General features: G+C 38.5%; 1 protein-coding gene across 4 annotated transcripts; it reads left to right on the top strand.

Moving 5' to 3' along the window:
• Positions 1-276: 276 nt before the first annotated feature.
• MARCHF7 (membrane associated ring-CH-type finger 7) lies at positions 277-27,466 on the top strand. 4 transcript variants are annotated; one of them, XM_030487102.2, is made up of 11 exons: positions 277-429; positions 5,990-6,146; positions 10,528-10,686; positions 12,694-12,865; positions 15,065-15,232; positions 18,331-19,125; positions 19,294-19,447; positions 19,686-19,855; positions 21,043-21,152; positions 22,528-22,641; positions 26,338-27,466. In XM_030487102.2, exons 2-11 carry the CDS (start codon positions 6,000-6,002, stop codon positions 26,611-26,613), a joined length of 2,265 nt encoding a protein of 754 aa, XP_030342962.1. In that variant the 5' UTR covers positions 277-429; positions 5,990-5,999; the 3' UTR covers positions 26,614-27,466. The 4 variants fall into 4 exon arrangements, with proteins under 4 accessions (XP_030342962.1, XP_030342963.1, XP_030342960.1 ...); XM_030487103.2 differs by adding an exon at positions 24,489-24,537 and having other exon boundaries at positions 18,331-19,447; XM_030487101.2 differs by adding an exon at positions 1,004-1,104 and having other exon boundaries at positions 358-429; positions 18,331-19,447.
• Positions 27,467-27,869: the final 403 nt, after the last annotated feature.

Raw genomic sequence — 27,869 nt, 5'->3', positions numbered from 1 at the left:
CTCAAACCTCTACTTGCAGTCTTAAGGCTGAACGTTGAACTGTGTTTTTTGGGGTGTTTCTTCACGAAAAGAGAAGAAATTCTACCTTTAATGCAAAGATTGCTCAGGCCGCCTTCATGTCGCGGCGTGCCACGACTGTACCCGCCAGCACCCGAGCTGAGGTGGGGGTGAGGGAACCCCACAGCGGAACCCCACAGCACCGCCCTCAGGCCCGGCCGGACGAGGGGACTCGCCCCCACCCCGCCCCGCGGTGCTCCCGCAGCATTTCTCGCGAGCGCTGGGCACGGGCGGGGCGTTGCGGTGACTGACGGCTGCGCAGCTTCGGCGCTGTCGCCATTGTGTTGCAGGGAGAGGCGGCTGGCCCGGCTTGGTCCTTTCAGCGCATCCTTAGCTTCTGGGTGTCTGCGTCGCGAAGGTTGTGCTGTGAGAGTGAGTACCGACCGCTTACGGTGTCGACGAGGGGAGGATGGCTCCGTACGGCCCAGCTCGTGCCGGTGTGCGGGGCCGGCGGCTCCGCGCCAGGGCCAGGGGGAACCATTTTGTCTCGGGGCAGGCGCTTGGCTCCGCCGCCCTTCTCTCTGCGAAGCACCTCTGATGGCCTTATGCCTCCGCCCCTTCTCTGGCCGCGGAGCTGTGTGATGCTCTGTGTCCTCCCGTGCCTTTCCTGCCTCTGAGGAGCCTTTTGCCTTGCGGGGCCGGGGCAGAGCGGTCGGTGCTTCCCTTCGGCCTGGCGTGGGCCTGGAGCGCGGGTGCGGCCGTGAGCTCCAGTCGGAGCCTAAGCCTTGGTGTCAGGGCCTCTCCCTTCGAGCCTGGCGAGGAGGGTATGGTGCCCTCCTCAGCGGCTCTGCGGAGCACCTGCTGCCTAGAGCCTACTGGCTCCACTACGGGGGAATAGCCCAGCCGTCGTGGCATCAGCTGCAGCACCGTAGGCAGACGATCGGCATTTGTAAATATTTTTCTTGCTCATGGCACTCCTGAGAGGCTGCTGAGGTTTTTTTGTCAGCCTTTCTTGATTAAAGGTTGAGAAAATACCCTGAACAAAGGATTGCACAGACTGAGAGACTTGTCCCTGAACTCCATCTTGTTTGTCATAAGAACATGATTGTGAGTAAACACTGAGGAGGGCACGTGATCGCAAGGTGCTCGGGGGAAAGACTTACCAACAGTTTTATATCAAACTGTACAAAAACCTGTAAACATAAAAGTGCAAGTCTTAGGTAGAAGTGTCATTGCTTAGCTCGAAGGTAGAAAACTTGAATTTAGAAGCTGGGAGTGAAGCGTGTGCTTTTCTCTGACTTAGGGTACAAGAATACTTTCACCTACTACTCCAAGCGTGGAAGTTGGTAAAAGCTGTCCTTACTGGTAAACATGACTACCTCAAATTGCCCCTCAATTTTCAGTAGAAGGGATCAGGGCGAAAGAGAGGGGGGATGAGAGGTTTTTATTTTATGTATTTGCTGTCTGTATTATTTTTACTTTTTGAGATTACAGTGCTTTCTCACAAAGACCTATTGGACTTTTTTCTCTTGTTATCTTTATGGCTATGTTAGGTCTAGTTGATCTTTTATATTATACTTGGAGGGATGACAGATCAAGAAGGGTAGGACATTTGAGCTGTGTACTCAAAATAGACTGTTCAGCTTCACCTCCTGTTACAACTTGGAAGTGTGTTTCTCAGGTACAACTTTAAATTTAAAGGTTTGATTTCAGAACTTGGTTTCTTACCAAGTCTTGAGAGGCATCCCATGTATCCCTTATTCCAGGAGACACAAGAGTTATTTCCAGATTTTTCCATGAGGTTTTGATTGCTAAGTTGTGTAACATGGCATGAGCTGATGAAGTAGGTTGCTTTGAGAAGAGTGTTTCTCACCTGGCTGTTCCATTTCTCATTTGTTGGATACTAGTGTGAGTAGTATGAAAATGATGAAGAAGCCATAAGTGTGTTTTGTCAGGATTGTGTGTTAAGGTTGCTCAGTGAAGGACACAGTAGGTGTCATATGTGAGTAAGGTGTTCCTTTCTTTTGTGGCAATAACAGGCTTTTAGATCAAGTTAAGATTGCAACACAACTTAGGTTTTATGTTGTGGGTTGGGTTTTGTTGCTTTTTTTTTTTTTTTCCCCTGCTGTTGTAATTATTGTTATTTTGTTGGTCAGAGAAGTCATTTAAGGGTGTGTGGGTTTTTTGGTTGTGTGGAGTTTGGTGGGGTTTTTTTTTGTTTGTTTGGTTTTGGGTTTTTTTTGGGGTTTTTTTGTTTTGGTTTTTTTTTCCCTTTGTTTTGGTGGTTGTTTTTTTTTTCCTCTCACTACCTTCTGTGTAAGCTGAGGTGGCTACTTTGTTATAGAACTCATTACAGCATCTTAATTACCACTTGGGATTTTTTGAATACCTGTGTGAGTAAACAAAATGTTCAAGGTTTTAATTTGAGTGTCTTTGTGCTCATTCAAAAAAAAACTCCTTAAGATGCTGTTGCTGTAAAAGGGAACCATTCTCATTCTGAAATACCGTATAAAAACGCAATATTCCCCTTGCAGACGAGTATACCTGTGGTTTTAATAACAGGATTTTTTTTCTTTTTTTTTTTTTTGAGACCACTCTTGTTCAGTGTTCCGCAATAGCTTAACATGTTCACCTTGACCCACCTCAGCGTGTTACCATAATCAGTGTAAGCTGTACGTGTTTTAAAAAATATATTAAGTTGAATGACATGCTTCATGCCACTGAATCTTTGTTGAAACCCAAAGGTAAAATCCAGTTTCCTTGAGCAGAAGTTCTTTAACTAGACCTTCTAGTCTTCCTCCTTGCTCCCCCCTCCCTTCAGTTCCTTTCCACCTCTCCATCAAACAAGGTAGGGTTCCTCTTGTCAAATGTCTGTTCTTACCAAACTCTGATTCATCCTTTTAGCAGCTCCTTGTTGTTTGCTGGCTGAAGCCAGGATTGCAGAAAAAATGTATGGTTGTGTTAAAGAAATTAATCATAATGTATATGCATAAACTGATATATTTAATTTTTCATTTTCTAACATGCTGCCTTTGTTTTAACTAAACATCTTTGTGTATAGTTTCTGCAAGATTTCTTTCCTTGGGTAAAGAAAATATATAGATGGTATCATCCTAATATATTCAGGTTAAAACAGCAACCTGTGCTAATGTACAAGATTAAACTGATTGATAATATTGTCCTCTTGGGGTTACCACTGGAGAAGAAAATTAGTCTTGTGCCTTTTTACGTGTGTTTGGACTCTATTGCAGCTTTTAGAGATAGTAGTTTCTGGTGTCCACAGTCTTTCACCTTGTCCTTTCCTACCTGAATGCTCTTATTTTGTCTCATCTGTGGATGGTGCATAAGCAATTTTGTTAGTATGAGATGATCTCTAATTTAGTCTTGAAGTTCTAACTTCTTACACATCTGTCTCTTCCCCCTGTTCATCTGGGCATTAATTTCTACTGGTAGGTGCTTCCATCCCTTCTTCTAGAACCTTTGCGTATTCTACACATGTCTGTGTCTGACTCTTTATTGATGTTATTTATCTGGTTCCATACCTATCTGAAGCAAAGTGATCCAGAAGCAGAATGATATATAACAAAAGTGGTCATGCTGGTGCTCGTTGTCAAGAACTTAAAAGAGTTTGATCTATTATTCTGTATGTCCATCCCTTATATTTTTGTATCATGGTAAAATGTAGATAAACAGTGCTTTGGGTGTCAGATCTCAGCAAGACTGCTGTCCTGTCCAGCGTACACTCTGGTCTATATTAGTGTGACATTAATTTAGCTTCACAGTTTGCAACTTGAATAGTTACTTTTTTCACACTTGGAAAAGCATCACATGAGTACTAGACTTGGCAGTGCACGTTATGGCAGATTATTCTGAAGCTTAAATTAACCATTATTATAGTGTCTTACCTAATGTTACAAATGTGAAGAAGGATGTTTGTCACATTTTATTGCACCCATGATCCACTTGAAGTGACGTAGTTTAGATTATTAGAGTTGTCCTTACCAAATCTCTTTTAAATTTACATGATGGAGCAGTGTTCTTCTGTGCTTTGGAACACTGCTTAGAGCATTCTTATCAATGAATAAGCTGTAATAATAACAGCTGTATTTACAACTTTGATAATAGCATACAATTGCTCAATATTCTTGTAGGGGTTTAAATGTGATCTGGGAAATTTAATGAATTTATCATTTCAGGTTCGTAATCGAAAGTTAGGCAAGTGAGGATTTCAGTTTCCTGAACTGGGCTTGTTTAACTGATTGTAATAGAAACCAGCTTTTGTTGGTAGGACAATAGTGAGTAAACTTGGGAATAGCGATCAAGAGCTCAAGCAAGTCTCTGGTGAAAGTGAATGGGTTGTTTAATGTCCGAAACATGGCCTAGAAGCTGGTGTGTTTCTCCATGATACAACCCAGTAGCTCTTCTGTACACGAATATAAATGTTCACTTAAACTTGGTATGCTTTATGTTCTGTTTTGGGAGGGGGAGGGTGTTGGTTGGTTTAAAAAACAAGCAAAGAAACCCCAAACCCACAAAACTTCTACTTGCAAGAAAAATTAAGTATTTAGGCTACTTTGTGTTGATAGCTTTACGACACAGCCCACAATGGAACATGCATCAGAACAGTTGTTAAAAAATCTTCCATTAAGGAAATCAACCTCAGCTGTCCAATAGTTTAATCAGTGGGATTCTATACAAACTAGCTTTTACCAGGTAGAATATGTAATGTAGTATGACTTTCAGCTAAGATTAAAAGTCCCAAGTATGTGAACTTGACTTGAAACTGCAGTCAGACATGAGGTATGTCAGGGTTGATGCAGCAGCTTTTCACAGATTGTGTTACTGATGAGCAAGACTGATGTGTGGGGAAAAAATGTGCTTTACTGAGTGACTTTTTTCCCCTCCCCCCCCCCTCCTTGATATAGCTTATTCCCATTCTCAGAAAGTTAGGCCAGAATTAAAAGTGGTTAAATAAAACAGATTGTACCACTTCTGCAAATCACCTTGTACCAATGGAGTTCTCTGCCATCTGTTTCGGAGTTGTTCGTTATCATGCTACTCTTCCCCCGCCATGCTACTGAGGATACTGCAGTTCTATTAAGTTTTTTTTATTTAAAAGCTACCTTTTGTGGTCTGATTCTGGCAGTACCGTGCTGAGGACAAAGAATCTGGGGATGTTAGCAAGCCAGTTAGCTAGCTATCTGGAGTTTCTGAGCAACAGTAAGTCAAAATACCCTTTTGAGGACAGGAATTTCTACAGGATCATTTCTCACGCAGAAAAGGCACCAGCATTTCTCTTGAAATGCCGAAAGATACCAAAAGAGCAAATAAACACTCGGTGCCTCAAAGGTAGATTTGCATATATGTGTGGGACACCAAGTGGTCTTTTGTGTACGTTAATTTCATGGGAGTTGTCTTGGGGAAGCTAGATACTTCATTGAGGCAGGTAGACTGAAAATGTTGTTTTATTGATATTTTTTTGTGTGTTTGAATGGGTTTTTTATTGTTTGGTTTGTGTGTAATTCCGTCCCCCCCTTCCCCCCCAAGGGTGAAATTTCATGGTTTTGTGACTGAAGAATAAATCTGAGTGTAGTTTCTGCAAGTGTTGAGATACAGTTCACTAACAGAAAAGTAATGTTTAGGACTCTTTCCCTGACTCCTGGCCCATTTTGTGTTAATACTAGCGTGGCAGAGTTCTTAAGGGCATCCCACTTCTAATAGAACAGCAAGAATATGTTGTAATATAAAAACAGCAAAAGGGGCTATGTTACGAGTTTTCTAACATGGAATGGGACAACATGTAAGGAAAAGGTTACAAAAACTAGAGTAAGAACTCATTTCCCCATTTTCCTGAAGCATAGTCGGACCAAAGTGCTGTGTAAATATTTGTATGTCTGAGTCATATTTATGATATACTCAGAATGACTTGTGCATGTTTCACATGTAGGTCCCTGTTTTCAAAAGAAAAAATAATCAGTGTGTCCTTCTACAGGATACAAAGAATGGAGTCAAAACCCTCAAGAATTCCTCGAAGGATATCTCTTCAGGCCTCCGGCTCTTCGCTAGGGTCTAGAACATTGACTGGAAACAGTTTAGCTGGTGCATATAGTGCAAGAGAACCTTCATGGAGATTAGAATCTGGATACCAGGTAATGTGTTATGTCTCTTTCTGTAAAGTATAAATTAATTTAATATCTACTTTTCATGAAGAAAAACCCTAAACCCCAGACAAAAAAAACAAGAAAAAAAAAAAAAAACCTGCCCCCAAACCAAAAAACCTTCCCTCCCCAACCCAGAAATAAAAGGAAAAAGTCCCATGCGGGGCCTTGCATTTGTGAACAAACCCTAAGATTAATTCTAAAATTAGAATTAATTAGAATTAATTAATAACCAGGCCAATGACAGTATTCTGCAGTGTGAATATGTAGTTCTAGGTTTGCCATTTTGCTGACTTTTGTAGCTGCACCTTTAAAAAATCAGCTGTTTGATGATGAAGGGTATTCTGATACTATGGATCTGTTTTGGCACTAGGCACTGCAGTCTTAAACCTCGGTGAATGGGGTTTTCTGTTGCGGGGAGGTTAGGACTTTGTTTGAACTTTGATCTCTATAGGGTGTTGACACTTTTGTGGAACATGCAAAAGGTACAGTCATATGTTGTGGTTCTAAGAGTTAACAGTAGGCAAGAAGACGACCTTTAGGCTTTATATCCTACTGTCATGTCAATATGCTAATATAGCCAGGCTTTCTGTGCAATAAACAGGACTGGGGTAAAGGCATTTGCTGTTTCACATGCAACATTTTGCGCTAACCAAATTGCTTTTGTGGGGGAGAGCAGCCATGCTTAAGAATAAGAGCTAATGCTTTACAGATACTTTCACTTTGGAAGAGTATTATGGGAAGTAGAGATTAAACTACTTGAAAAATTATTTTGGGCACTGGGAAACAACAGATGGCTGTTTGGCTCAACTCTCTTATTCTGCTTCTGTCGGCAAGTTTCACCTCAACTTTGAGTCCAGAAATATAAGCCCATCTTGGTCTTAGAAATAGTAGAAACTTAACTCCATTATTAAATGTTCATATTTTTTAATAAAATGGTTATGAGTTTGGTCCCTGCTGACAAGCTGTCTGGGACATTGTATTATATAATGCCTTTTCCAGAAATAGTTTTACAAGTAATAGAGCACTAATTATTTTTAGCACAATTAACATGTATTTGTGTTGTGTTTTGCCATACCAAGCATATATATGGTCATTAATAGAATAGGCAATAGGGAGTGTATGACGGTGATCTTCAGTCACTTTTGCATTTTGGATTCCTGCATGCTTTTCACTGACTATCTGCTCAGCAAAATCAAATCACAGAGTCTTACTCTTTTATAGGGATTTATGGACCCACACAGTGTACATATCATACTGAAAGCTGCTCATCAGAAGATGAGCTGAATTGGTGCTGTAAAGTTAGATGTGTTACTGCTGTTATGAAATTATAACACAAGAGACTTATGTACTTCACCTCATGTATTACATGTACTGCAGTATGTTCACTGCACTGCGTATTTATTTCCTGTTGAGCAAAATATTTCTAATCTGAGGGATGATCTTTGTAACACTTTGGAGTTAAAACTTTTTGGAGGAGAAAATGCTTGTTTAGATTATGTTGTATCCCTTTCTATTCTATTTCATAGAAAGTAGTCTGAGAGCTTGTTACACAAGACTAGTGCTTAGTGATAAAAGCATAGGGAACCTCCCTTTCTTGACTAACCTTTGGTACTTACAGAGCTGGTAGGAGCAAATTCCGCTGTTGCTACAGGTTAAGATTGCAAGTGGCTAGGGCAAGAAGATACAAATAGTCTAAATAAGATTAAGTCCGGTCAGATAGGAGTGGAATGGGAGGCACTTTTGCTTGATTAATCCTTTCAGAAGCTACTGTAAAATCTTAAGAGCTGCTTCAGTTTCAAGTAATTTAAAAGATTTGTCATTTAGAAGAAAAAAAATGTATGGCTGTCCGTAGTGCTTTGGTTATATAGAGGAAAAAGAACGTAGGGACTTGGCTTTTTAATGTAAAGTCATTTCTGCAGCAGGAGACCATACCTGATACTTGCTTAACTCAAAAAATTGTTGGAGACAGCAGTCAAACTTTGAGTGTGTGTGTATGTCACCCCTTTTTGAGATCAGTTTGGATGGTAGCCTCTCCTCATCTGAGGAGGCATAACAAGCAAGCTAATTGTAAATGACTCTGGTGAATACTGAATGACAGCATTGTTTCTAGGTGAGTTACAATACAAAAATAGTGTAATGGTATGTGAAAAAAAATTTCTAAAATCCTGTGCTTTATGATTCAACATTGTTAACCATTTTGTGAGACATGAAGTGGAGGGTGGCTTGTTGGTTGTGTTTCTTCTCTCTTTTTTGTTTTGTGGTTTGTTTTTTTGTGTTTTTTTGTTTTTGTAGTTTCAGATATAGCAGTTAGGTTGAGCTTTCCTGACACCATGCCAGATCATTTACTTTGTCTTAAAGCCACTTTTTTGATACATAGTATGTTGCTTATTTTCTGGTTTGGCTTTGGGAGATCTCTCAAAGAGATGAGCACAGTGCAGAGGTGCCACAGCTACCAGGAGCTGTGCTGGCATTAGAACGGTAGATGGTGTAGTTCCATGAACTGGCTTTCAGTGCTGTGCTAGTGTGGGTGTGTTGTTCTTGGAGTAAGGTCTTTACTGTGGTGATCCAGATGTGTAAAATTAAATTCTCAGATCTTCAGTATCTAACAGATGACGAAAAAGAAAAGTATTTCAAGATCACTTAAGTGCAGGTATGGCTTGTATTAAGAGCGTTTTATGAGAGCTTTACTTTTATCTTAAAGTTCTGTAGTCTTGTGCCCATGGCAGATTATCCATATATGAAATAATTTAGGAACCAGAAGAATCCTACTGAGAGTCTGAAATATGACAGAACTTACTGGCTGACACTTTATTTTCAGATTTAATTTTGCTTGTGAGAATGATGAGAATTACTATTTCTTCAACCTTTTAAATCCTAGTACTTCTAAGAATGGTGACAGAAACTGCTGTAGCTGTAGTATTAATAGTTCCTAGAAAGAGTATGGACAAATAATCACTTACAAACTCTTCTTAGCTGTAATAAAATGGTTTGATTTGTTAATTCTATTAATTTTACCAATTTCGGTGGTTATTCTGTGGAGCAAATTAAATTGCAGTGTCTTTCCTTAATTATCATCTATTCATTGACATTCAATGAAACCAGTAGTGTAGAACCTCATTCCTTAAGCTTGTCTTAAGGACAGACAGATTTCTATGTTAAACGGTTCCCAGTCTCATTATTAGAACTTGCCTGCGTACCAAAAGTAAAAATGAGAGCTCCTGAGTATCTTGAAAGAGAAAACACAAAAAGAACAGTTATAGTCGTTGCCCTTCAAACATCAAACCTCAGATAACTTGAGCACTTTGTTCTGAGGTAATGCAGCAAACAGTGTTTATTTGCAGGACTGTTCTGCCAAACAGTTTATGTATATCAAACTGTGCAGTCAGTATCTTTGCGCTGTGTCTGAAATTAACTACTAACAGTATTTACCTCATTTCTTAATCCCAAAGTGACTTTGTACCCAGTGCTGTTTACTGTTTTATGGTGGTCAGTGTTAGCGATTTGTAAGAAACTTGGAGAGACACAAGTTTAAATTTTGTAGTGACAAATGGAAATGTATTTTTGCTGCTTGCATGAAATGTAATTGGAGTTAATAATGACTTAATTTGCAAGCCTTCCCTACCAATAGCACAATGATAGATTATTAAAATAGACTGCAGAGAAATAAAAAACTTAGGCAGCAGTAAGAGGAAAGTGTTTAAGGCAATACCATGCAATATGAAGTAGAGTGAGTATCATTTGTGTTGTGTGGGTTTTTTTGTGTGGTTGTTTTTTTTTTTTAAGGAATAACAGCTTGATGAGACAGTTTACGTGTGTTGTCCCATCTATTTTACTAGGGGAGATCATGCTCCTTATGTAAAAAAAATTATGTTAGCCCAAAACCCATTTTTCTCTTCTCTCTCCTCCTCCCCTCTCCTCCCCTGCCCCCCCCCTTGCACTGCCTTTTCTGCATTAGAACGGATGACCAGGAAAAGACAGAGCCGCTCTTGCTCTCATGGAGACTCATTTTCTACATATGTAGGTTTTTTTACGTAACACAAGTGAGGTCCTTAATTCTGCCCTGTTGCTGGAGTATCTTAAGTTGGGGTAATGCCTCAAAAGCCTTACACTTTAACTTTTTACTGTCCACAGTCAAATGAGAGGTGGATAAAGGAGCTGATAATTGCTAGGAAGTAGTTTAAAGAACCTCTCCTTTTGCCAGTGGTTGTCTCTTGAGACTTTCATTTCCTCCTGGGTATCCCTTGGGTTTTTACATGAAAGGTTTCCAGATTTGTGATTACTTCCACTTCCCTGTGTTTTCAATATTCAGACCAGATATTAAGTTAGTTTTGAGTTACAAGTTATGTATGATAAGCATGTTGTTCTTCAGGAATCCAGTGTATTGAATAGTTCCAGTAGAGATTGGGGAATTGGAGAAAGAGACACCCGTGAAACTCCTTGGAAGCTTACAACATCCTCTCCAACTCACTACTCAGGGACACTTGATCATCCACATTCTGGAAGATTTTTGGGAAGCAGAAGCAGATTGGTGAGAATTGTTAATATCTTACACATTTTTTTTTTATTTTTTAACCAGGGTTTTACCTTAGTGCTCTCTATCTGCACACCTGCTAGCAGGGGCTCACTGTAATCTTTCTGGATAAGAAGGTCTTAGGAAAACCAAGATGATAGTGGTATTAAGAAATTATTTAGAGCGTGAAAATAATAAGAAATAATTTTGAAGTGAGAATGTAAGTATCCATTTAAAAATAAACAAAGAGGGGGTGATTAGTATCTCATACATGTTATAGTCCTATGGATGGCAAAATTAATACTGTTTATATTTAGCTTGTTCTGTCAGGTATTTCTAGGAGGTGTGTTTTTTTTCATGGTACCAGCTTTGTGAGTTATGATAAAGCTCATGGTTTTGGAGATGTGCTTTAGAAAACTTGGTTGTGGAGTTCGTGGTCTGACTGTGCTTATTTATATGCTGCTTACAGCACACTGTGGAAGAAAATGGAGGCTTAACTGTCACCTGCCCGCGATCCAAGGCTCGGGCTTTAACAGCTTGTCTTAGCTGGGCTCTAGAATATACCTTCATAACTCCAAAAATAAATTAGTTTGCTTCTTTGACATGCTTATGCACTGTAGAGTGGCAATAAAACACTTGCAATTGTAGTAGGAATACTAAAATGAGAAAAGCAGACAACTGCGAAGATACTTGGTGGGAAGACTGGACAAATGAAAATTCTGCTCACTTTCAGACTGTGGAAGATATTTGGATACTTGCAAGTGCTGGCACCTTAAATACCTGTTTTCTTACTGTCACTTAAAGGTGACACTTTGAAATAACTGGGGCAGGGAGGAGCTAGTGTGGAGATGATGGCCTTCAAGGGAGGAAGTCACAGTAGGTGTCTCCATAGATGAAATGCAAACGGAGTCTGTGGTTGCAAGTGGCCTATGTGCCAAGTTAATGCTGTAGAGTTTTCAAAAAGATACTTCTTTTCCCCATTAAGGTTAGTTTTTCTCTTAAATTCAATTCTAATGCAAATTAACATTGCAGAAGACACTCTGAAACCTCTGCTTATCAAATAGCAAATTATTAAAAGAGAAGTTATGTGTTCATGAGGGAAATGAACCTGGCTTTTTACTTGGTGATGTATTTCTGTGTCTTCCTATTTGTCTTTTAGGATGGGATAAGAAAAATACTTAGTTTTTAAAGAGTAAAAAGTTGTGGCATAAGCTTAGTAAAAACCATAACAAAATAAAAATAAGACACAACTGTAACATCTTATCTTAATTCAGCTGATCCTTAAAGGATCTTGGTTGTAGATACTATCTGGGAAGACAAACAGCTCGGTTGAGTTCAAATGTTATATATCAAAAAATAAAGATATTTCAAATAAAAAATAAATGCTCTGGCTGCAAGTAACCAGACAAACAGCTATCTCAATTTCTTTTTTTATTTAGTACTAGTTAGTGAAAAACTTTATTTCAATGCTGTACACTGCAAAAATTGTTTTGTACCCGTTCTTTACCCTGAACTGTTTCAGTTGCACTTGGGCTTAATATAATCAAAATATATCTGGTTTAAACAACTTACAAGAAGCTAGGCCTGACTCCTTAGCTAAGTATATTTTGGGTTGGTAAAAAATAAACTTGATTAGTTAAAGTATTAAAGTGATGAAGCTGATCAGTTTTGGCCATTTCTGGACAGCAAAATTGTGTTTCCTTGGAGATCTGTAAAGCTATATTTGATCGTGTTTATAGCATCGTACAAGTCAGAAATATCTTTTTCCCCTGCAAGCTACATCTATCTATAAAGGAAAAATAATGCTGATTATAATAGAAACCAGCTTTTGTTGGTAGGACTGTATTCAGTAAACCTGAGGATAGTGATAAAGAGCTCAAGCATTAGTTCTCTGTTGTTATAAATAAAAAGTCTTTGCATCTTAAAATTATTCTTTACTATTTTTGTGAATCTTACACTATGTATGCTTTGTTCAGTGTAAGTACATCTGAAATAATGTGTCAATTTTTTTTATTGTTATTTCAGTCTACATCATCTTCCTCTCATTTCACATCTGGGTGTTACGGTGAGTCCGAGAGAACTCAGGGAGCATATTCAAGACTCCATGGCCAGCAGCGAGATAGTGATTCAAAGAGACCTAAGCTATCTTGTACATCTACCTCTTCTGTGAGAAATAATGGCTTGACTGCCTTTTCAGGTGAGAGGTTAATAACTATAGCTGAGTTACATGAAAATTGTCTTTAGTAAGATCAGGTTTTATCAAGTTTTAAAACACTTGCGTTGAAATATTATGCTTTTATTTTTCTTTAATATTAAAACCCTGTGCCTAACAGAACAGTATGCTCACACTGATGGCAGTATCTGAAGTTCTGAGAATGCTGCTAACGTGGTCTTTTGAAAACCCAATTGTACTCATGTTCCTTCAAAACTGCTACCTGTACCTATTCCATTTGCTGTAAAGCTGAACTTCATGGTTCAAATATGTCTTAATTGGTTAAGATTTTGAGGAAAGAATGAGTGTAGCTACTGTTGTTTCATGAGTCATATGGCGTTGGTAAACTACATGTGCCAGAGGCAGCAGAAAGGAAATTTTTACCATACTTAACTCTGTGTTCCAAGAAGCACATTGTCAGGGCTGGTTAGAGCACTGTGGTTAGGGGTCAGGGAAGAAAGAATTGTTGTGTTTGTGTGTGTTTTGGTGGTGGTTTTTTTTTTTTTTTTTTTGGTGTTTTTTTTTTTTTTTTTTTTTTTTAACAGAGCCTAAACTCATTCTGTAGGCCAGGCAAAAAGAAACATTCTCCACCAGGTGCTCTTTCAGGAAAACATGAGATTTTCATTTAAGCTCTAAATAAGTATGCTATACTTGGTGTCCTGAGTTCAGCAGTAGCAGTCGTTTTTTTCTCCTTCTTAGTAGCTGGTACAGTGCTGTGTTTTTGACTTTAGTCTGGGAACAACGCTGATAACACTGATGTTTTTAGTTGTTGCTAAGTAATGTTTACTCCGACCAAGGACTTCTCGGTCTCATGCTCTGCCAGGGAGGAGGGGTAGTTGGGAGGAAGTAGAGACAGGACACCTGACCCAAACTAGCCAAAAGGGGCTACCCAGCATGTCATGCCCAGTATAGGAACTGGGGGGAGTTACCTGGAAGGCCCAGATTGCTGCTTGCATTGGGCTGGGTATTGGTCAGCGGGTGGTGAGCAATTGTATTTTCTCCCCTTGTTAACTCCTTACTATTAGTGGTAGCAGTAGTGGTTTTGTGTTAGTTACTGGACTGTTCCTATCTCACCCCATGGGAGTTACATTCTTTCGATTCTCCTCCGCATCCCTCCGGGAGCGGGGGGAGGAAGAAGGTGAGGAGTAGCAAGCAGCTGTGTGGTTCTGAGTTACCGGCTGGGCTTAAACCGTGACACTTGGATAGATGTAGGTTAAGCAATATGCAAACAAAAGTCTAAAGGTCAGGAAATAAGTCAAAAACTTAATTGGAAATTTGAAGCAGACCGTTCAATCCATTCAGATTACCCTTGTGAGGATGCATGGATGTTCCTTTTTATACTCCCTTATGGAACCACGCAGCCATCCCCCACCCTCCCCCCCAAATAATGAATTCTTGCTCAAAACCCAGTATTGCTGGTGCTTTCTTACTTTTGGTTAATGACCACCATTAACATTTCTTATAATGGTATGGGACAATTGTGTCTTTCCATTTTTAGATTGGTTGGTCATTGTACTGCTGATCAATGAATGTTTAAATTTGGATTTATAAGTTAGCACAACAAAATCAAGGTGGATTTTTCAGAGCCATTGAAGAATGCTTTTTTTGGAGCAAGAGTTTTGTTCACAGTTGAAGTAAGTACAGGTCACTATTCAGTTGTTGGAGCTGTTAGCAAAAAACAAGAGCCCCTTTTCTTAAACTGGAGTGTTTTACTCTGCAATATGAGCAAGAACAGTATTAGTCATAGTTGTGTCTAAGCTGCATTTAAGCTTTGGCTGTCTTTCTGGAAAAAGAATTTTAGAAGCATCATTAGAATGGCAGCACATACTAAGTCTCATGCTGCTGTTTTGCCATATTGCAAAGCCTATGTATTAACTAGCTACCATTAGAAGCAAGATGCTATTTCTCTTCCTCCTCTTCTGCTGTATGAGTGTTAATAGGTCTGACTCTTCACAAAAGTATTATTACTTTTTTCCTGTTTAGCTTTCAGAACTAACTCACAGCAAGATTAAGTAAGTGCCAGCATCAGCAGAGTGCTGTCTACTCTTCTCCACTTGATCAGCTTAGTGACACTGTAAATTTGCACCTGATATGGTATAACCAGCATGCATGTCTAAGTCGCAGGTTTAATTGGTATTTAAATGATTACAGAAACATGGGATTTACTTACTTTTTTCTTTCAAGATTCTTCTTGGAGGTGCAGTAGGATTCCTAGATCTTCATCAGTGATGCTTGGCTCCCTTGGAACTGAGCTGGTGAGAGAGCAAAGAGAGTTGGAAAGAAGAACAGATCTGTCTGTTAATAACTTGGTGGATCACAGTTACAGAAACAGTGACTTTTCATCTGCAACATGTATGTATTGTACATCTGAAAGCCTGTAAACCCATAGGTTGCATGCTTGTTAGCTTCTTTGCGTGTTCTTTGAATATTTTATTCAAAACACAAAGCCAAAATATCTATTTAATTCTAGGGTACCCTTTTAAATAAAGTTGGCTGGCTACTTTCCATGGGTTGGCTGAACCATCAAAGGATATATGAATGGTCTAGCTTGTAGATGCATTCAGTTATAAGAAAATGCTGTTGGTGTTTGCCACTGTAACAGTGTGAATAGTCAGTAAGCGTCTTGTTCATTGTAAGATTTCTGTGTATTTACATGTGGGGGGAAAAAAGTAATGTTGATTTGACTCAGGAAAGGGTTTTAATGAAGGTGACCATATTGTATGATCTCTTTCAATTTGGGTTCTTTTTTAGTAGTTATTAGGGGAAACTGCTAGACCACTGAAAATCATGAATAAACACATACTTCACATTAGGTTAGAGGCTTGTTCCACAGTAACTGCTAGGACTAGTATTGACTTCTGTACTGTCATTTTCACTTTCTATTCAGTACTGTGGCCTTTTAGAGCTGCCTTTGGGGAAGCTTGTCATCTGTCTTGATCTGCCACCTTTTGCAGATGCATTAGTGGTACTTCATAATGTGTAATTTAAAACAAAAACAAAAAAACAACCAAAAAAACCCCTGAAAAAACCCCTATACAACACCCCCCCCAAAAAACAACCAACCAACAACCCCAACCAAACAAGAAAACCACTTCCTCCCCCCCCCAGCCCCAAAACATTCCTACAGGATATCAGCAGAAAAGATAAAAACTAGTTCCAGATCTCATCCTGCAGTCTTGCCTTACCAGAAGAGTATGATTTAATGTCATCATACTCTACATTTCTTTAATAAGTAGACAGTTGGGCATTTACATGGTAGAGCCTAATGGGAAAAATTGATGGGTGGAGACCCTTGCTTTGTGCTGTCCATGCTGCTTTTCTAGCAGTAGTGCCACTGTTAAAGTGCTATAAAAATAACTCCCAACTGTGTTCCCTGCTGTATAATCAAAACCATATGGCAGATGCTTGACATTCTGTGCAGATGTTTCTTCAGTCAGAATCTGCCATATAGTTTCAACAATAATGGTGATAGCAATGCAGAGCCCATTTAAAAGCAACAAAAAACCCCAAAAACACCTAAACCCCAAAAAACCCAAACACAAAAAAGCCCACAAACAACCCCTCCTTCCTGACCAAAAAAGCAACAGCAAACACCAAAGCTACAAACATTAAAGGCTTCAATTCCAGAATACATGGAGAAATCTTCTGCCTCCTGTCTTAATCTGCCTATGCTTGTTATGTAGTTAAAATATTGAAGTATTTTCCCTTCTAATGAGGTCAGTAGGCTTCAGCTGCTTTCTCCTTCCTTCTTCCCTTCCCTCCCACCCCCCTGCCAAATCTAGCCATTTGAGGAAGGAGACTAGCTGATGGTAGCCTGCTCAGCTGCTTCATGTATTGTTGGCTACAGTTCAGCTACAGCAGAATTCTTCTCAGTGTGTTGAGGTTAGTTACACAGAATTTATGGAAAATATGCTTATAAGAAGCATGGAATGGTTTAGGTTGGAAGGGACCTTCAAAGGTCATCTAGTTCCAAATGCCCTGCAATAAGCAGGGACATTAACTACATCAGGCTGATTAGAGCCCTGTCCAACCTGACATTGAATGTTTCCAGGGATGGGACATCTACCGCCTTTCTAGGCAACCCATTCCAGTGTTTCACAAGCTTCACTGTAAAACATGTCTTCCTTACATCTAGTCTGAATCTACTCTCTTTTAGATTACAACCATTACACCTTGCCCTGTTGCTACAGGCCCTGTTAAGAAAAGTCTGTCCTCATCTTTCTTCGAAGTCCACTTTATATATTGAAAGGCTGCAGTATGGTTTCCCCGCAGCCTTCTCTTCTCCAGGCTGAACAACCCCAACTCCCTCAGCCTCTCCTCACAGAAGAGGTGTTCCATCCCTCTGATCATTTTCATGTCCCTCCTCTGGACCAGCTGTAACATGTCCATGTTTGTCTTGTACTGAGAACCTGAGACATGGATGCAGTACTCCAGGTGGGGTCTCGCCAGCATGGAGTAGAGGAGCAGAGCCACCTCCTTTAACCTGCAGGCCCCTGGGAAGCATTGGGCAATCAAATGCACGCTTAATAAGCGGGGGAGGACACACAAGTGTGGTGATAGTTGTCTAGTTGACTATAGATAATCAAAGTTATTGGGAGAGCAGATGAGATGACTAATCCAGAATGGTTAAGCCTGATTGTGCTTAAACCAGTTGCATAGCTGAACATGGGAACTAACTTAGTTGTTGCATTTCTTTGATAAAATCAGTAGGTAGATAACACTTTTGGACTGGAGCAGTGGAATTATAGCATTTCTGGGGTATTCTTTTTATTTCTGATTTCTTTGTTTAAAATATTATAGTAAGATACACAACTAATTTAGATACTATTCAGTTTCTGTTATCCAAAGCCAGTAATTTTCTGCTACCTTTAAGAAGTGTTTAACTGCAGCTCTTGGTGATTTTATGATGCGAAGAGTAAGGGTAGCTTGTAATAGATGAGGAATATATGTGGCTTTATCCATGCATTTTTCGGGTGCTCTCGTGTCTGCTGCATTGCTGAGATTTTGATTAACCTTTCTCAGTCTATAGGCAGAATGGACCTTTAAGTTATAAATAGTATTGTATATAGTTTGCTGATTTTAATTCAGATGCTTTTCTTATGTAACTTCTGACAGATGGTCAGAATTTCATATTTGCGTATAAGAAAGTGAGATAATCTGAAGATTTGGGGGGTGTTAAATTCTAAATGGATTACCAGACTGAAACAAGTCTAGGTTTCAGTTTAACTTTAGAATTCTGGTAAATAGATTCCAGAGCAATATTAAGTTTAATTAATCTGCCAAATCTGAAAGAATTTTGAGTAACGATCACAAAATCCTGTCTTTTGTGTTTACATTTTAGAGTTACCCATCTGGAATGTAATAATTGGAACTCTGCAGAGTTATCCATCTAGAATGTAGCAATTAGAGCACATCTTGTCATATTATTTTCCTCTGCTTTTCTCCAACAGATCTTCAAGACAGGCCTGCCTCTTCGTATGCAGAGGGAGCAAGACCAAAAGAGAACTCATTAAGCACTTTGAGGCTGAATGCATCCATGAACCGCCAGTTGCCTTCTGATCATCAGCCATCTCTTTTCAACAGAGACTCTAACATGAGCTCTTCAAGATTCAGTTATTCCTCAAGGCAAAGGAGAAATGAATTGGAATCTCCCCAGAGGAGCATGCAGCCAGCATTTTCTCTTACTGCCATTAGAGATGAAACTCCTTCCTCAAGTGGTTCTGAAAGGGTCTTATCTTCTCAGAGGTCACTGAATGAGCCTACAGCTGATGGTGAAGGGAGGCGCACAACCAGACAGCTTCTGTCTCGTTTAGCTTCTAGTATGTCATCTACATTTTTCTCTCGAAGGTCTAGCCAAGACTCATTGCATACAAGATCATTAGGCTCTGAAGAGTCAACAGTAGTCCCAAGAGTTCAAGCTTCTACTCTGTCGAGCAGTAATGGACCTGCAACTCCGGAAGTTCCAGGACTTCAGACATCTGAAGCTTCTCAGGGATTTAGTTTTCTTAGACGAAGATGGGGTTTATCGGGAGTTTCACAAAATCATAACTCTGATTCAGATGGGGAAAGTTACAGACCAGACTCTGAAAGTAGGAGCACAGGATCCTGGTTATCATCATCTTTGAGGAATAGATGTACGCCTCTCTTTTCCAGAAGAAGGAGAGAAGGGAGAGATGAATCTGCAAGGATCTCTACCTCTGATACAACTGCTAGATCACAACATATCTTCAGAAGAAGAGAGTCAGGTGAGGAGACCTCTCTTGAAGCATCAGATAGCCCTCCTTGGGCTTCTGTTAACAGACCACCAACACCTGCAGTATCTGGTATTCCTACAGCTACTGCCTCCCCACCAGATTCAGCCCACAGTAGGAGAAGTTCTGGAATTCTGCCTGGTTCTCTCTTTCGCTTTGCAGTGCCTCCAACATTAGGAAGCAGTCTGTCTGACAATCTTATGATAACTGTAGATATTATTCCCTCTGGCTGGAATCAGTCTGATGGACAAGAAAGCAGCAAGTCTAAAATACCACCATCAAGAGATCCAGAAAGACTCCAGAAAATTAAAGAGAGGTAAATTAGTATGTTCTTTTGAGATAATGAAATGTACCTGACTTAACATGAGTTTTCTGTAATCTTGTTGTTAAAAGGAAACTTCAAGTGGCAACTCACTCCTCTGTCACCTGTGTTCTCACTTGTCTTCACAGAAATTTGTTTTAGTCCTTGTTGGTTTGAGAACAGTTTGGTGAATGGAATTATAAAAGGTCTTACATACAGTGGGTCACGTTTGTTGATATTCCTTCCTATTCAGCCTGCTTTTAGAAGATTCTGAAGATGAGGAGGGTGACTTATGCAGAATCTGTCAGATGTCCTCTTCAAGTTCTGACAACCTTTTAATAGAGCCATGCAAGTGCACTGGAAGTCTGCAGTATGTTCACCAGGAGTGCATGAAAAAATGGCTGCAGTCCAAGATTAATTCAGGTAAAGCAGACTCAAGACCAAGATAGACTGCCAGTTACACTGGGAGGCTTATCAGGAGAATTACTCTTTCTAGTATCAAGGTATTTATTTGAAAAAGTAGCAGTTGAGAGGACACAACAGAGTGGCACTTCCAGGCTTATTATGTGTCTGTGCAGCTTCTCATGTAAGTAGATCCAGTAGCTGCGTTTCTCATTTAGATATTCACATTTTTGGGATTGACTACTAAGAAATTAGACAAAATATAACATTGCAGAAGTGTGGCTTCAGAGCTACTCTACAACTTTGTTTGAATTCCCCACTCTCTCGTGCATGTGGTTCTAGTTGTTAACACTTTTATAGCCAGGCTGACTGTAGCAGAGTGGTGGGGATTTGACAGTCCAAAAATGTTACTACCTCCTGTTCAAGGCAATTTAAAACTGTTCAAGAAAAAAAAAAAAATCAAAGTGCATGTAGAATTTTAAGAAACACTTCACAAATTGCACATGGTACAAATGTTTTTAATAAATTAATTGACCAGTTTATAACTTATCTGTAATAATATAAAGACTTAAAAATAGTTGGCTTGGTAGAAGACAGGAAGATCGTGGAATACTTCTCCCAAAGGAAGGTGCTAGCATCTTTCTATTTTTTTTACTCGGTATTAGAGGACCCACATCAGAGTAGGGATATATTAGAAGGCTCAGCCTGTAGGAGAAATTAGTTTGAAGTATTTAACTATTTAAGACATAAAATCCACCATAAACTTGCTCTGTTCATCTTGTTGCCTATGGATCAGCTTGCTTTAAACCTGGTTCTTTGAAGACGAAATGCTATTCTGGCCATAACTTTAAGGTATTCCAGTATATTTATTATTATGTTTGTGTATTTTTGGATTACCCTGTAGAATTCAAACAGCTTAAACAATGATTTTATGCCATACTTTCAGGAAGAGGCATGTGGTGTCCAGAATTAACATGAGGCAAAATATGTGGAGCTGGATAGAGAATAAACATGCTATAGCTTTTAAATTCTGACATTAGCAGATAGTTGCTACGTTTGTATTAGAGGCTTTTTTTTTTTTTTCTTCTAACCTTGCTCTGAAAAATTAAGCCAAGAATTAATTACAGTTTGTCATGCTTGTATAATTGTGTCATATGTTACAGATTGTTGTAACTTGATACTGACTTTCCCCTGCTCCTCCCCACCAGGTTCTTCTTTGGAAGCAGTGACAACTTGTGAACTGTGCAAGGAGAAGTTGCATCTGAATTTGGAAGACTTTGACATTCATGAACTCTATAGGGCACATGCAAATGAACAAGTTAGTATATTTTGCCTTATTTGGTAAGTGTTGGTTTAGTGCTGGGAGGGTGCTCTTCAGAGAAGGCAAAATGCATCTCCTTTTCAGAAGGACTGTTAAGCATATAAAGTAATGTCAACATGGGACAGTTTTTTCTTCTTAATATTCAGACAAATTCTATCTTCCTGCTGTGCTTCCTATATCTGAGCTTTCAGTAAGTGTAATATATCTTATCCTTTTCTTGGTTGGAGATCTGTCATCTAGCTTTGCAGTCTAGTGTGTCTGCCACATAGGTGCAGTGGGAGTACTAGTATGATTCGATTGAATTTTAAATTAAGTCGTCATCTTTGTTTTTAGCTATTTTTTAACACACCTTAGTAGTTGTTTTAAACATACCACTTTTTAAACATAACATCCCATAAAAACTTTTTTTTTTTTTTTTTGTGTTTCATTGGAGTGGAAGAACCTAATCTCTTTACTAACAGCTTCCTGCTGCTCCTTCAAGTCCTTTCCTAAATTAAAAGTAATTAAAGGCCCATTAGTATTACTCTCATTATATAAAATACATTATCTTAGAACTACTGGATTGTGCAGTATTTGAAAATGAACAAACAACAAAAAGCTGGTGTTATTTTAATGAACTTTATTCAGAGAGTTTTCCTTATTCTCTGGGTTATTCTATGAATATAGAAAGAGTTAACAAAATTTACCTACCTCAGAAGTTGAAAGAAAATAGTGACACCAGTTTTGAGGGCAAACATCAACCTCTATTTTTTTTACTATTTAGCAGAAGCTCTAACCCTGCTACTCTAGTTCCTGTCACTTGGGCCAGACTCTGAAAAGTCTTTCTCAAGAGTGCCATCATCTTAATTTTTAGCACTGCGGGCTGTTTGTTACTGTCACTCTACTTCAATAGAATAAGAACTTTTACTTAAAGAATTGATTCTAAATGATCAGTTCAGCAGCGGCATTTTCAGAGTTTATCTTAACAGGGAAAATAATTTCTCAAAACATTTATATCATCATAAAGTTCTTACAATATTTCCCTTAATTTGGCTTTCTGTAAAGGGTTGGGAACACTGAAAAGAAACCAGCAAAGTTTCTTGCCGTTATTTTCCCCAGTGATACAATACTTGGATTCTCAGATTCCTTACTGTGAACTAATCATGCTAAGACTTGAATAGAAAAAGTTCTACAAATAATCTTCAAGGATAACATGTTAGATCTGGGGTGAGTGGGAAGAACCAGAAGTATAAATAGCTTTTCAGTAATATTTCCTGGAACAACTTGATCAAATATATAAAGTTTCCAATAAATTTTATTTCTTGTTCTACTTCTTGAATTGTCTATGCAGACATCACTGACATTCTGAATGTTTCTTTTGATCTCCTTTAAGGCAGACTATGAATTTATCAGCTCTGGTCTCTACCTGGTAGTGTTGTTACACTTATGTGAGCAGCGCTTTTCTGATATGCTAGGAACTGCAAGTGAGGCCAGCACACGTGTTAGAGTAAGTATGCAGTGTTTTTACGGCTGGAATTGCTTGTACAGACAACTTGGAACTAGATTGTTACCTTGAGCAACCTAGGAGCTGGATACCCAAGAAGCATGCTTATTTAACAAATTTAGGTCTGGGTTTGTCAATGCAGTAACACCATGTTTTGATTTTAAACTGAGGGTACTACTTTACTGCAGTTACTGTGTTGCAAAATTATTTATGTCAAGGTTATTGGTAGTTCATTGCTTTGCATTTAATCATGATTATTGTGAATTTATGTGAAACTGGAAGGTTAACCTCCCTCTGTACAAAACATGCAGTTGAGAATGTTGGACTACCTTATTTGATTGATTTTTCTCATTATGCCTGTCTACACTGCAGAGGTCTAGACCTTGCAATGCTTGTCTGCTGGATTGTACCTAACAATGTATTTGTATATTACATTCTGAAACTGACTAGCTATAGTATGGTTTTCTGGTGTTAGGCAACACTTTTATTGGTCGTGTTTGACTGGATTCTTGTTACTTTAATGTCTTGACTTAGAAATACGGTAAGTACACATTTTACCAGTAAGAGATCATCATAAAAAGTTATTGCTGCATAGTGACTTATTCAGAAATCCTGTATTCTATGTGTTTGTTTGATTCTAGATAATTATTTGGTGCCCTTTGTCAACTGAGCTCCTGAAAAGCTGTGTTTGTTTGTTTTTTTTTATTACATACAAAGTGACGCTATTAAAATATTCAGCTTGTGCAAGGCTTATTGGAATGGTTGCTAGCAGGTACTAGCCTTCTAGGGTAGAGGCAGGACTGCGCTTTAATCTCTTACTGTATTAGAACACTGGTTCTCTTTTCCATATACATCTAATGTAAAGTTTGTATTCCATGATCCACAAACAGAAATTTCTAGTTTTCTCTGCTACAGGTATAGAGATTTATAATCTGATATTAGCAAGCATCCTGTGCAGGTTATTAGCTTGAGCGTATTGCAGAAATAAGATTTTTTTACAGGTTTGTCATCAGAGGCAGCATTACGCACTTGCGTGACACTGCATTTTTAAACCGGTGAGAACACCGATGCCTGTTTGATGCGGAGCATACAACCTGAGCTATGGAAACTGTAGCATTATATTCTTGTTTCATTTTGTTTGCTGTGTCTCAACATCTGGACTATCACTGAAACTGTGATGTAGATTGTCACCAAAAAAAAATCCAACTTGGCCGAGACATTCAAATTTGCCTTGAGAACTTGTGTTCCTAGGGATTTTGGCTTTGGTTTTGATACCACATACTACTAAGGTTAAGCTGCCACCATTGTCCAATAGTAATCCTGCTCTTAAACTTCTTATTTACAGTTAAAATCTCAAGTGTATTTATGCCTCTCAGTCAGAGGGCTCTGTTTTGCCATAGTGATAGTGAAGTAAATGAAATGGATCCAAATAATGCAGTCCTTACAGGTTATGTGATTTTTTTTTTTTTTTTCTTATTTTTTTTTCCATTAGAATTTCTAGGAGCAGTTTTCATAACACTGGCACTTGTTTATGCATGCTACTTTCAAAATTGATGTATTTTACAGACTGTAGAACATAAAGATGATGCCACTAACTGCTACCAGGAACATCTGACATGGAGCGGAAGCTGAAATAACTTAAATAGCAATTTGAAGCCTAATGTGTGGGGATTTATATTAAATTTTGCATTGGTTTGTTTTTGGTTTTTTTTGTCTTTTTTTGACATCTGGGATGAGGTTTTGGGATGTAAAAAGTGAACAAAAAGTGAAGAAAACTTTGCTAACTTGTTGCAAATTTCTGCAGATAACTTTGCAACTTTTAAACTACTTTCTCTCTGCCTTGTTTCTAGTTTATTAACCTTGCAAGAACTCTTCAGGCACATATGGAAGATATTGAAAGTAGGTGCTTCCCCTCTTCCTCTCCCCTCCCATTAGATCAACTCAAAGCTAAATGAGTACAATCCTCCTTGCCAAGATTCATAATACTGAACCTAATTATGGAAAACTTGATTTTACCCAGCAGTGCTTTTTCCATTATCAGTAGAATTACTCTGAGGGTTTAATTCTCCATGATTAATTTCCCAACAGCATTCTGTTTGGACCACAGAAGTGTTTTCTGCAAGTGATAACAAGATTCCTCACTAGTTACAGTTTGGTTATTGTAATTCTAGGCGTACATAATTGGGGAATTGGTGGTGACCTCCAGGTTGTAGCCATTTACATGAGTCCTAGTAGAAAAGAAACATTTAAAGTTGAATTTCACTGCACTTAAATTACCATACTTCTCTTGTCATTTCCTCTTCTTCCCCTTTTTTCTATCCACACACACTTTACAGCTGTATGTATGCCTTGATCCGGCCTATCCACTTCAGGAATGAAACTGAACAGTTGCCAGTTTTGGCAATGGGCTAGCCTACTTTTTGCTGAATAGCTTCTTCAGTGTGTTTGAATTTGGAACTATATGCTGGGCTTGATGAATAGGCAGTAGAAGGGTAGCTAGTTGATCTACCATTGTTTGTTCATTTGCTTGCTTTTTTTTTCCCTAGTGTGCATGTGAATGTTTGAAAACATTCAAAGCTTGTATATGAATTTTCAATGCATAGGATGTATTTGGAGTATGATAAGGGATATTGTGTGTGTGTGTCTGAAGTTTTAGTTCAAGGAGCAGAAGATGATTTGGAGATTATTTCTGCATTCAGAGCAGACAAAGGTGGACTTGAGTTCGGAATTTATTCCTGAGTTATGTACATCCTTATTAGAGTAAAAACTAACGTTATTGTGTGCCATTTTACACAGTAATTTAATCTATGTTTGATTCGGGCTTTATCTAACTTGCAGTTGAGGAATACTGAGGCTTAGATTTATCACTAATGGTACTTTGGTTACATTTCTCTTTGAAGAACTGGAGAAGTGAGCAGACAGACATTACCTTGCTTTGTTTTATGTACAGAGATGGAACAAGTTACTTGAGTATAAGTACTTTATTGCCTTAGAATTTGCTTAAGACGTCAGAATAAATTCCTGTTATGGACAAGCTTAACACGGTACAAACCTATTGTAGATGTGTGCTGATTTTTATTTTTAGAGTTGACAAGTACATATTTGTCTTATAATTCACCTTGCAACAACAAAATCCTGTGCATAGGTGGGCTTTATGTTCATTTTGCATATGCCGAAAGAATGGGGTTGGAGAGAGGAGCTGTTTGCAGCTAGGCCTGACTTAATTGCGTTAAGAAGTATATATATATTAAACAAAAAAAAAACTTTGGTTAGACTGCTGAATTTTTCTAGGTATTTTAGTATCCAAATTGTTAACTTTGAGTCATTTCTTTCCCTGGTGTTGGGTGCTGCTGTCATGGATTGAATATGTTTTCCTCTGACTACTGTTGGAATTAGCCACTGTAAACACTACATAAAACTTGAATCTCTGGCGTAATTAAGTTTTCTTCCTTCTATTTTGAGGGAGAACAGCAGGAGGACACTGCATTTCATAATGTTGAGATTTGATTTGAAAATGCTGTAATTTTTAGACATGAGATGCATTTAAAAATTAAGCTGTGTAATTACAAAGGTTTAGGCAGGTATTAAAATCTGCTATTTGATATTATAAAATTACCTTTACTTCCACCACTCAAAGTGCTGGAAAAAATTTTTCAGACATTTGTCAAGGCTTCTGATTATACTGTGTTGTTCCAACAGCTTCTGAGGATGATTCTGAAGACTGATGCTGTTAGAAGTTTAATACTGCAAGAGACAAATGGAATTGCTGCAGAAATGCTGAACTGGCAAGAACAACATCAACATGCATTTGTTTTTTTCCTCTCCTTAGTAAAAAGTGCATTGAATATTACTGTAGTTTTTGAAGCATTGTTGAATTCAAAATCAACTGCTGCACAGTGGAACTCAGTGGACTTGAGAACTGCTCAGCATGTGCAAGGATTAGATACATATAAAGCAACTTCCGTTTTTAAATGATGAGGATGGTGTGCTTTGTTTTGGAAGACATCAGATTTTGAATATTTAAGGAAGCTGTATCTCCCTCTGTTTCCTTCTTACTGTAGTCAGATTTCTGGTTTTGTCTATCGAGTTTTGCTCCTCTCCAGGCAGTAAGTGGTTATAGTGGGTTTCAGGGTGAGGGTGGGCAGGGAGGGTGGGGATGTCCGTGTACTTAAATAAGTTTTTGTTTGGATTTTTTTTGTTAAATGCCTGTGTTGCCGCATCATATAATAACTGATTGCTTCCAGTGTTAATGAATGAACAGGAGGATGAGCAAGATACTGTAGAGATTGTTTGGTTTTGGTTTATTTGAAGATCATTATTTAACTCAAAAAGCAATAAGAACTTGCAGAGGTCTTCTCATACTTAGTGATGGCTTTTTTTTTTATGTATTAGTTTGGAAATTGGAGACTATATTTGATATTATGTGGCTGTTCCATTATGGAATATTGCAGGTGTAAACTCTTGCATTTCAGCATTCCTGGCAGATATGCAACTTGATAAAGACCTAAGGTTGTTTAGTTTAATCAGACTTTTTTAGATCCCACCTTCATTGTTCAAAGCACTGGCTATCAATGTGTTTTCTAGTGTTGTCACTTCTTTATAAATAAAGATGATAGAAGTATGCATCTCTACTGGTATTGTCCATTTTATTTAAACATGGATATCTACCAGAATTTACACTTGAAAACTTAGAAAGCTATAGTCTGTGGTATATCTTTACTAATGTTTATAAATTCTTATGCAGATATTTAAGATTGTTTCTGACCATTTTGGACTGAAATGCTTTATATGAATGGTGGTACAATAAATTGTCATATGTGTACTGGAATTGTATTTGCTATACATATTTGTTGGGGTTTTTAACTACTACGGTAACAATGTCTCTGTAAAGAGCCCAGTGTGTTGAAATACCTTCGGTTCATTGCAGCATATGAAACTAACTTAAGTGGAAGAAAGGATGTGCCTTAGCAGCTGAAATGAGCTCATGTGATTTTAAGAGTTAACTTTTCTGGCATTAAATGAGATGGTCTGTCACTGTAAAACTTGACAGAAAATGGAATGCTAAGGAAAGTGCACCTTTCTGTGCTCATTCTGGTAACCTTAGGCATTGGCTAAGGTTCAGTGCCAGCACGTGGAAGTGTAATTCCAGCAATGAGCTGAAATACAACTATCTTTCAGACCTTCATTTGAAAACTGAAGGTCTAGGCATATGTGAAGATGTTTCTATTTCT

This window comes from Strigops habroptila, chromosome 5, assembly GCF_004027225.2.
Source record: "Strigops habroptila isolate Jane chromosome 5, bStrHab1.2.pri, whole genome shotgun sequence".
NCBI lineage: Eukaryota > Metazoa > Chordata > Aves > Psittaciformes > Psittacidae > Strigops > Strigops habroptila.
Note: the sequence above shows the minus strand (reverse complement) of the source record. Positions and strands in the feature narration are given on the sequence as shown.